Genomic DNA, 11,676 nt, shown 5'->3' with positions numbered 1-11,676 from the left:
CACTACACAACCCTCTTTATCCCTCATAGCAATCACCCCACAACCACAAAATCAAAAACAAAATGTAAATAGAGAGGGAGAGAAGAGAGAGAGAGATGCATCACCAAAATAATTGTAACCTCCCCACCTTCAGGGAAAACCACAACCCTTGTAATAATTGAAATAACCCAATTCATCCCCCCCTCCCCTCCTTGAGTTGCCTACTTGGATAACATCCCATGTTCTATATAAACAACTTCATTCATTGTTGACAAAAATAAAATTTTGAATCTCTCATTGGTCAAAACCATGAGACATTCAATTAACTATAAAAGAAAATTTCATGATTTGAGGGATATTTATGCAAAGCATGTGGTGTGTTGTGGCTTAAAAATTAGTCCTTTGTGCATGATAACTTTAAACTTAGTCTTTAAGAAAATAGTATAATTTTTTACTAAATCCAACCTGTCCAATATGATAGACTCGTCTATCGAAAATCTAGAATAGAATAAATAAAAATTATTTTTGTCTCGTCTAAACTAATTCATAGTAATTGGACAAATGAGTAGACTTAGTAACAAGATAAATTATGAGAAATGCTATAGCCAGTTTGAAATAAATTTTATTTTTTAAACTTTGTCCAAATTTGTATTTCTTTATGTGCATAATACATGAAAAAAAGCTAAATAGGAAATTTTAGACTCTTGAACATGATCCAAAAATATAAAAATAAATGCTATTAAGAAATGAAATACCCATCTAATAATCATATCATGTCCTATAAATGTGGAGGTCCAATCAAGCCTCATGCAATATAAGGTACTAAAAGCATAGACTAAAAGTTCAAATAGTTATTTTTAATAAGGTTTTTAACAATTTTTTTTTTATTATATTTACACCTTTATACATTTTCATGGGACTTTTATGATGAAGTTGTCCACTAGAAAAGGAACCTCATCACAAAAAAAGTTTGCATGCGCACAGAGAGACAAATAAATTTCATGATGAACAAGTTATATACATTACTTGCATTCACAAAGTGTAAATATCACTTTGTTTAAAATAAAAAAATAAAAAAAATGTAGATATCAAAGTTTAATGTGTGATATTTTGCTTTCTTGAGGTTTTTAATTCTCTTCTGTTATGGTGTGAAATGCTTGAAATAATGAGACAATGTGCTCGAAATTAAAATTCAACCACATCGTATTTTAATGACTCACTGAGTTGTAATTTATTGAATTTAATTTGAAATTCAACCACATTGTATTTGTAAATCAAGAATTGTGATTTTTATTGTTGTTATTATAGCAAAAGGATAATAATGAGAATGCCATGGACAAAATAATACTATAAACATTAGCACATTGCTCCTTACTCTATATTTTGTTGTCTTATTTCTCTAACTCTTTCAATTGTAAGAATTACCTTGTGAGAAACAAAAAGGTTCTCTTCTTGTTATGTATAAAGAAATGATGTCAATCTCGAAAATTTTGAACTTCTTGTCATTTTCTAGAAACAAAAATAGTTTTCAAAAGAATTTTTGTTTGGGCATCGCAGTTGGCAAAACCAATTAATTTGGAGGTGTTGCTGGACCTTTATTGGCCTATTACAGGACCCACCTCGATGATCTGAATCATTTATAGGGCTCATCGAGAAGATTATCTTACCAAAATATTACATTGATATGGATATAATACATGGATTATTAGATTACATTTGTCTTCAAAATAATAAATGATCTATAATCAAAGTTATAATTGTCATCCATTTTTATATGACAAATGTGATCCCAAGTATGTGATTATAGTTGTCCAAACAATCTATTTTTTATAATGGTGATTTTCTTGATGGACCCTTCGATTTAAACGGTTTAGATAATTGAAATAGGTTTCTGGTGGGTCCATAGCGGCCCAACAACACCTCTACCGCTGTGGCATTCTTCTATCCTAAATTGGATGGTATGAGAGTAAATTGAGAAAAATTACAGATGTTAAGGGCCAAAATGAGAAAAAATACTTTAAGGTCAAAGTAAAAAAATTGTGAAACTTAAGAGGATAAAGTGTAATTTATCCATCTTTATGCAATGTGGCAACCCGCGTAGCATCACGTGACATTTTCCATCCAAAATTGGACGGATGTTTATTTTGAGAGTAAATTAGAAAAAATTACACATGTTAAAAGGTCAAAGTGGAAAAAAAATATTTTAAGAGTCAAAGTTGAAAACTGTGAAATTTAAAGGGAGCAAAGTGTAATTTATCTTTTTAATATTGTGAATTGTTGCAATTTTTGTAATAAATTAGTAGGTGACATGTGTGATACACGGGAACTGATTTTTAAAATGAAAAATTAATTTTGAGTCCTAATACTTTACGTTCGAAAATTTTAATAATTGAAAATCAAATACAAACTAATTTGCTAATGGTTGATAAAAAAAAAAATTCATTGTATGTGTAATCCTATGTAAAAGGCTTGTAAAAACAAAATTTTTCAAAGTTTTTAAAAAAATGGTATATTCTCAACCTAAAATTAAATCTTCATTTGTGTTAATCAAATTTATCAAAACACATAAATTTCACTTGTATCAAAATACATATTTAAAAAAAAAATGAAAAATTCTATAGTATACAAATTATGACTTAGTTATAACTCATGGTGTATTTTTTTGGTTATTAATAAAAAAAATTCTTGGCTAATTTCTTATATATATTTTTATTTCTTTAATTATACTTCAAGTTGTGTTTGATTATAATCTATTATGATACTTTGATATGACAATATTTAAGTTACATGAAAAAAGTGCTTAAGGCCTCGTTTGGGAACATACTTTTTTAGTAATTTTTTTGTTTTTTGACTAAAATGTGATGTAAAAAAAAACAAGTATGTTTGAGATGACTTTTTGACTTTTTACGAAAAGATGTACAAAAAGTAGAGAGAAAAAGAAATCTTTGACTTTTTGGTATGGATTGTTGGCTTTTTGATTTTTTTAATAACTTTTTGACTTTTTGACTAAAAAAGCTACTTGCCAAACGAGGCCTAAGGTTAGTTGACTCAAAGGTAAGATTTATTTTTATAATAGTAAGATCATAAGAGTTATTCACATTAATGCATAAAAAATTACAAATTTAAATCATAAAACAGTGCCCTCAAAGGGAATCAGACACAAAATCTCTGTAACCTTAATAATTTCAGTTCTCAAAGGGGTTTGATTAATTATGTGACACACTGTAATAACCGTAATTTTTTTTATTCCAAACAAATTATTTTTGCATATATTTTCTAACAGAGCTCTAAGTTGCATTATCAGTAATACTGTAAATTCAAAATTTTTATTTAAAAATTATTCAAGAAACATCAATAGGTGCCTTAAATATAAACAATCATTTTCGATGAATTATTATTCTTTAAAATAATACTCCACACTGCTTACCATTTAACATTTGTAAGTTTATCTTCTAAAAACTAAACAAAAAAGTATTGAATTCTATTATTTTAATCAATCAATATTAAATTAGACGTTACACGTGTATATAAATCACTTTTAGAAATATGATATCCGACATAAAATCACAATAGAATTAATTTTAATTAATTTAATCATATTTTATATTATGATATGTGTTCAAAAGAATAATATTAATTTTAGTTTCAAATAAAATAAAATTCAAATTATTTATTTTGATAATCTTAATCTTATCGTTCTATAAAAGTGGTATTTGAATACTTATATATAATAAATTTAGTTAAATTATTTGTTATTTTTGATAATTTTAGTTCTATAGTGTTATAAAGGTGTAATTATCCTACAATGATTTATATGATATAAATTAAATTATAAGATATAAAATGAACACTCATTTTGATATTAAAAATAATAATTAGAAAGAGAATTAGTAATATCAAATTAAAAGTGATTCTAATTATTTATTTTTATTTTTATATTTATTTGGATAATAAAAAAATATGCAGAAATAGAAGTACACACAAAATTTATTTAAGAGGTTAAATATAAATATATTATGATTGAATTAACAAGAAAATACATAAATTAATTATGTAGAGTATTGATTTTTTCTTTAATATTCTTTTTGAATTATTCATATATATTGCATATAAGTATATAAAATTTAAATTAAATTATATATATATCATAATAATTAAATTATAATTATATATATATATGAAAAATAAGCATTTCTTACCGAGAATTCACATAAAATTGATTATTATAATTAAATTTGACCTTTTGTAAAACTCTATATATAAATGGAAAAAGATGCTGATGTCATTTTTTTAGAAAAAAAATAAACCTTAGAATTTGCCACCTAAGTAAAATAAAAACACTACTTTTATATATATAGATATATGATAACTTGCAATTGAAGTAACCTAATTATAATTCATTGGCAAAGGCACAACAGCCACACCGCATCCTAGTAGAATTTGTTATTTTTACTTAGAATGATTGTAGTTTAATTTTTACTTAGAATGATTGTAGTTCAATATGAGTATAGGGTCAGTATTTGTTCTAAGTTATTTTTAGTTATAATTAATGTTGATGAGTTTACTAGGATGGAAAATTTCATCATAAATCCTTCAAAATGCACTTATCTTGTAAAAAAGATAAGAATTATATGAATACTTTCAAAAGTCCATAGTATTTTAAAATATCCTTCTTATCACTCTCACAGTCACTGTTCATCTTTACTATCTTATATGAGATTGACGACTTCAGATTTGAGATTTATCATCTGAGATCTGAAAAATGATAATTCGTTATGTTTTTTTGACTTTGTTTCTCTCTCCTTCGATCTCTCTCATTCACTCATTCTCCTATAAACCCTTGTTTTTTGTTCGTTCTCCCTTTTTTTTATTCATTCATAGGCGAAATTGCAAATTTTACCTGTTTCAGAGTAAAATTTTACTATAAATCAAAGTAAAATTTTGTCCTTTTAACAAAAAAGGGGATCTATGAGGGAGTTTTGCAAGTATTGAAATTTTTTTTTGTCCTTTTGACAAAAAGTGAAAGGTCTGAGGAACTTATGACCAAATCTCCCAAATATTAAATGGTGGAATAAATTACTTTTTTAATTTTTTTTTAATTTTTTTTATGCAGCATACATGATAATATTATAAATATTAGTATGAATTTGAGTTGTAGTTACGTAATTACGTGATTTAATTACCATAAAATTATTGATTTTTGACAAAATTTAAATTGTGTAATAATTGATTGTATAATGAAATTATTTAAAATTTGACCCATTTCTGATCCATTAGTTAAGAGGGGTGGAGGGATACACAAGGGAAAACTGCTTGGCACCCCAATATGAATTTTTGAAAATTTGTTACTTTCAGTTGTCAAAATCTTCTTACCTTCTACCTCATAATGTTATTTTTTATTTGAATAATCTTATAGAAATTAACTGGATTGGTTTTGTTGGCCATCTCTACTCACTTTCATCTAAGAGGTTAGAATGGTCAATCTAGTAAGAATTGATAATTTCTTCTCTATTATGAGACTCCTTGTTGTATTGTTCATTTCTCCCAAATTATGAGATTCTTTCTCAAATTTGTTGATTGTTAGATCTTTGTTGTATAAGGTATTGAGTTCTTTAATTGTTGGATTATGAATATTTGGATGTAGTTTTCTTCATATTGTAAATAATATTTCTATGGATTGACAAAAATAAAAACTATATATATATATATATAAATTAAAGAAACAGTTGAGAATTTCTCGAAAGAGGGAAAAACCAAAAAAAATAAAAATAAAAAAAATTTAGACCAAAGCAACAAAAAGAAGGAGAAGAAAGAGATGAAGTATCAAGATCAAAAGAGACATAGGATTCAACTGATATGTAAGTGAAAATGGTTTCAAGTGGTATGGGTTTTGTTACTTAAAGACCACTTCAAGGAAAAGTTGGACATAAAATTAACATTTTACTTTCTTGATTCTTGTGATTTTAGGTTTCCCAATTTTCTTTAGGGATGAATTATAATTACACTTCTTTAAATTTGCTTAATATACAAATTGTTTCCAGTAATTTTGTAAATTATATTTCGTCTCTTAAAATTTATAATTCTATACAAGAAACCCCTATTATTAATCAACTAATCAATTAACAAATTTTAATGATGTAGAAAACATATTTCAATTAATAATTCTAGTAATTTCATTGTTGTATAAGAGGATAGTTATGAATTTTTTTTTTTTTTTCTGTCAACTTCGTTAAATAACAAATTCTGACAAAAAGATATTTATAATTTCCAGAGCTATAATTCTGATAAAATATGTATTTATAATTTATTTCTTTTTTCAAGTTAGTTGGTTTTTTAAATGTTACACTCATTTCACCAAAATTGGTGGTAAGAAATTATAAAAAGATTGTATATGGATTTGATTGCAAAGGGGGCATGGGAAAATTTTCAAAACCCACTTATTATTAATTGCGTGTTCTCTTTATTTGATTTGATTTGACCTAAGAATGAATTAATACCTAATTTAACATCTAAATAATGCTAAACATCATGTTAACCTCCTACACATACCATTTGATTTTTTAAACGCATCTGTGAAATTGTATGTAGTTATAAATTTATCAATAAACAAAACCGCAATAATAAACAGTGCTTAAAATATTCCTTCTCTTTCATACATACTCTACTTTCTACATTCCCTCTCTCTCTATCAGATTCTCAACATAAAGACTCGTTTGACAAGTGATTTTTTTAGTTAAAAAGTTATTAAAAAAATTTAAAAATTAATAATTCATATTAAAAAGTCAAAAATTCTTTTTTTTTTTTTACTTTTTACATATCTTTTTATAAAATCTCAAAAAATCATACCATTCAATGTTGTTTATCATGTAAGTCACGGTTTTTTGATTACCCAGATTGACTACGAAACTCGATCTTCGCTTATTTCAGAGATAACCCTTGCACAAATATATATACAAATTTAATACAATTTATTTTTATCACAAGACTCAAAATCAATAGATCTCACACGACTTTTTTGACCTCACTACTGATTTTGTTTGTCTATTATTACTCATCAATAAAAGGAGACGGATTGTCTCCCACTTGTACATTGGATTGGACACGTCCAGGGGTAGTGGACTTATCACAGGTGTATTTCGATAATATATTTATTTAATATATTTTTGTATGTTCATGTGTTTAGATCATTTATTAAAAATTAATTAATTTAATAATTATAATTATATAATTTTATAATATTTTTTTTCAATAAAATAGATGATATGTATAATTTTTAAAAGAGTAATGAGTGAGACCTTCACAAAAACTCTACCCCACAACCCGCACATCATCCTATGTGAGAGAGAGAGAGAAATATAAACACACTTAAACCAATCACACATATTTTGAGATTATGGGAGTCCCCAAATTAGAGGTCGCAAGTTTGTTTCTTTTTCATAAATGATCAATACGTATTTACTTATAAAATCACGTAATTCATTAAAATGAGGATTCACCCATCCATATAATGACCTATACTTGTTTGTGAATTTCTATACACGTTATCTCTATCTTTTTTCTTTTTTTTAATGACTTTTTTTAAAAAAAAATTATGTCAAAATTTTTTACATGTATAGATGAATCTAAAAAGTAAAAAAATAAAAAAATTTAAAATCAAAATAAATAAAAAAAGTCCACTATTTTTGTCTTCAAAAATGCTAAAGGCTTCAAAATTCTACCAAAAGTTCTACCAAATGTCTCACTTGGGTGTGAGACTCACATAAGACCCATACTGTGTGGGTCCCACACCTATGTGAGACATTTAGTAGAAATTTTGGTAGAATTTTTGAGATCTCTAACATTACTCTTTTGTCTTTTCTGAACTCTTTTTGATTATTTTTTTGTTTTTATTTTTTGAAAATTTAATTTTCCAGTTCATCTCGTTGAGTTGAATCTAGAATCTTAAAGTTTTTTGAAATTTTTTTTTAAAAAATTACTAAAGATGAAGAAAAAAAAAAAAAAACAAAAACAAAAACAAATAAGCAAACCCACCATTTAGCCCTGCAAGTAGTTTTTATTTTATTTATTTATTTTTTATGGGAGCCAAGTAGTTTTCAAGAGTAAGTATTTTCAAAGATTTTGGAGATCCGAAAAAAATATGATACTTCCAAGTTTTATGGATCAAACTTTGCTTCACACTTCCCTTCCACCAACACACTGATAAGTACAAGTCCATACACATCAATTTTAGGGCATTGATAGAGACCACTAAAAGTGGTGCTCTAAAGCAATCATTAATAATGTGACATCTATTTTTTTTTTTTTAAAAAAAAAACAGACACAACAACACTGTGATAGTGAGTGAGACCTATTGCTATATCATTAATTGTGACACTAATTAGTGTTCTCACTCATTTTTCTCAATTTTAAGACCGTGACAATCAATACACAGCATGCCACTTTTAAAGGAAATTATCCACAAATACATATGTTTTTTCAAAAAAATTATTGAAAATGACGTTGCTTTAATAATTTTAAAATTATAAGCCGTAACAATAAATATAGTAATTTAAAATAAAGGGCCATAAAATCATTCTTTTTTCTATATCCACAAGTATATATCTTGCACATAAAATTTATTTAGAATGATAGTGCTAATATTTTTAAAATTATAACCAACAATGTTACGATTCTACATCGATTAATATTGGCCTTGGTCATGTGACTATAAGCTTTTTGAGCATATTTCCTTTACAAGCCGATTTTTAAGGGTGAATTTTACTCGGCAAGTTCGTATCATTTGATATCAGAACCAACCACCATATCGAGTATGAGATTGGATGCACCTATGCAAGTATGGGATTAAATTGATGTGTTTTTCAATTCAAGCCGTGAAAGTCAATTTTCAAGGGTAAATTTTACTCAAAAAGTTCATATCATTTGGTATTAGAAACTAGGATTTTTCTTAAGCGTGCCTTGCATATGGTATGCAAGGCACTTATACCTTGCATTTACACCTTTATATGCCTTGTATTTATGACATTTTTTGTGCATTTACACCTTACATACGGTGTGCAACCGTAAGGGGGTTGCACACTTAAACATTACCCTAGAAACTAACCACCATGCCGAGTATGAGATTGGATGCACCTATGCCAGTATAGGATCAAATTGATGTTTGTAGCTCGAGCTGTGGAAGGGGAAACTTATAGGCTAGATTAAGACACTTATTGAATACTGATAGTTAAGTAAAGTTCCCAGAAAGAAAAGGGCTACCATCAGATCATTCTCGATAGAATGGGTAACACGTTGGCTTTGCGGTTTGAACTACAGAAGAGAGAACTTACACGCTGAATTAAGACACTTAAACAAGTGTTAAATACTAATAATTGAATGAAGCTTCGAGAAAAGAAAGGGCTACCACCATAACATTATCGATAGAGTGGGTTGTTGTGAATATCAGCTGCTAAGTGTGGTGGTACATTACGATCTCACATCAGTATCGATTAACCATGTACATATAACTTTCTAGAACACTTTTTCTGTATAAGTGGCATCATTCTCTGCACAAAGATTTTGCTACTCCATTTTTTAAAAGTTGAGATAAGAAGGTATAATTTTGTCAATTTTCAATTCTAAACATGTACCGATGCTACATATCATATAGATTGCATATAAATCATCGTCCACCAACTTTCAAGAATAAACAAAAAGAAAATCCAAATATGGGAAATATCTATATATATATATATATATATCATTGCCATTCCACTAAGACAAAACATCTTCTCTCTCATCAAGTGTGAGAAGACACCATCATCGACCTTGTGCTGCCACTGTACACTATCTTCCCTTCTACGTGAACCCTTTAATTGTATATCTCCTTTTCTACAAAGACAATCCCGATTGAAATAAGTTTACTAACAAAAATAAATAAATAAATACACAATCGAACACAAAATAATACATAAATAGATAAAAAGAATTCAAAATTGGACCCAAAATAAAAATCGGACCCACCAATTAATCTCGTAAAATTCTATTAATAATAATTTTTCTGTATTTAATGTAGTTTTAAATTCCATTTTGTGTCCCTTGCACGTCTATGGCATGCACCCAAACGACGCCGTTACAGCAACACTAGCATGGCCTTTGCAACTCAATATCCTAAGCAGACTCCACGAGCTTTTCCGGTGGTGGCTCCGATTAACCGGAAACTTCTTTCCGCCGTCACACACCGGAAACAGAGTGGCCGGAGAGCGGCGAACTTGGCGGTTCTTGATGTCCTTGAGCTCCATCTCCGGCGGAAACTTTGCGAGTCCGAACATCAGAAGATACCAGCGAGGTTTCGGAACTTTCTGGCCTGAATTATCGGACCTCACAGAGCTCCTGAGAGACGAATTTCGGTGAATTTCGGAGTTATTGCTGAAATCTCGGCGTAACTTTTCGTAATCCAGAGAGAAAGAGCGATTGTTGCGAATTGGAGGAGGAGGAGATTGAGAGGATTTCAAGTCGGATAGTGATTCAGATCTGCGGCGGTGAAAGGTGTTCTTCAGATTATGATGATGATCTGTGTTGTTGTTGTTGTTGTGGTGGATTTGAAATTGATTATTGGAGAGAGATTGTTGTTGTTGTTGTTGTTGTTGTTTGAAGGGAATGAGTTTGCCGCAGAAGATGATGTCTTCGGCGTGAGACATTTCGGAGGTGAGATTATTGAAGAATTCGAAGAAATCGGTAGGTTCAGAGGATGATCTGCGATCTTCATACTTGGATTTGGAGATGGAGATGCTATCGTTAGAGTGAGATTGATCATCAGTGGTGGTTATTGGAAAATCACTCAGAGAGAGTGCCTCTGCTTCCTCTGTTTCTTCTTGTTTATCACCATGGATGTCTTTGTTATCATCCATTTTTGGAGAGAGAGAGAGAGAGAGAGAGAGAGAGAGAGTGTGGAACAAACAATGGCTAGACCAATCCTTCTTCTAGAGTGTGAGAAGATATCTAGAATATATAAATAGTTGTATAAGATATTGAAATGTCGCAAATATTTGAAGGGGTAAATTATGTAATTAGTGTTATAGTTTATACGATAGGTTAATTTGGTTTTTGTAATTTTAATTTGTTTAATTTTTTTTTAATTTAATAAATTGTATCATTTTAGTCCAATAAATAACGGTTGTTAAGTTAATTTAACGAAAAGTCAAATAATGTGTCAATTTGGTCCCTATATTTTATACGATATGTCAATTTGGTCCCTATAATTTCAATTTTCTTGATTTTGACAGAGATTAAATTAACACATTGTGGAAAATATAAAGACTAAATTGACACATTGTTTGACTTTCCGTTAAATTAATTTAACAAACGTTATTTATTAGACTAAAAGGACACAATCCGTTAAATTAAGAGCATGTTTGTTTTGAGGAATAAGGGTGTGAGATTGGACTATTAGTCCCACCGGACTAATAGTCCATTGTTTGTTTACAAATTTTGCTCCGAACTAATAGTCCCCCCGACTATTAGTCCCACAAATATGGGACTATTCTATCCCATGGGGGAGTGTGGGATAGAAACCATGAGATTGGTATCCCATGGGATTATTTGGTGAAATGTCCATTTTACCCTCCATGCTATTATTTAGTAAACAATTAGAAAGGGTAAAATAGTCTTTTGAACATTTAGAAATTATTTTTTTAGTGTTGTTAATTTAAAATTATATAT

The 11,676-nt window shown here is 28.5% G+C and overlaps 1 protein-coding gene across 1 annotated transcript; it reads right to left on the bottom strand.

The window, feature by feature from the left end:
* Window positions 1-9,564: 9,564 nt before the first annotated feature.
* Window positions 9,565-10,958, bottom strand: LOC114308243 (uncharacterized). Its single transcript, XM_028253790.2, has 2 exons — window positions 9,979-10,958; window positions 9,565-9,846 (listed from the first exon to the last, which is right to left on the bottom strand). The coding sequence occupies exon 1, from the start codon at window positions 10,863-10,865 to the stop codon at window positions 10,062-10,064; it is 804 nt and encodes a 267-aa protein (XP_028109591.2). The 5' UTR covers window positions 10,866-10,958; the 3' UTR covers window positions 9,565-9,846; window positions 9,979-10,061.
* Window positions 10,959-11,676: the final 718 nt, after the last annotated feature.

The sequence above is a fragment of the Camellia sinensis genome, chromosome 4 (assembly GCF_055761805.1).
Source record: "Camellia sinensis isolate YWXY chromosome 4, ASM5576180v1, whole genome shotgun sequence".
Taxonomy (NCBI): domain Eukaryota; kingdom Viridiplantae; phylum Streptophyta; class Magnoliopsida; order Ericales; family Theaceae; genus Camellia; species Camellia sinensis.
This window is presented reverse-complemented; position numbering and strand designations above follow the sequence as displayed.

What these genes read in the sequence shown, in the direction of transcription:
- LOC114308243 (XM_028253790.2), bottom strand. Translation starts at nt 10,865, where the DNA reads ATGGATGATAACAAAGACATCCATGGTGATAAACAAGAAGAAACAGAG.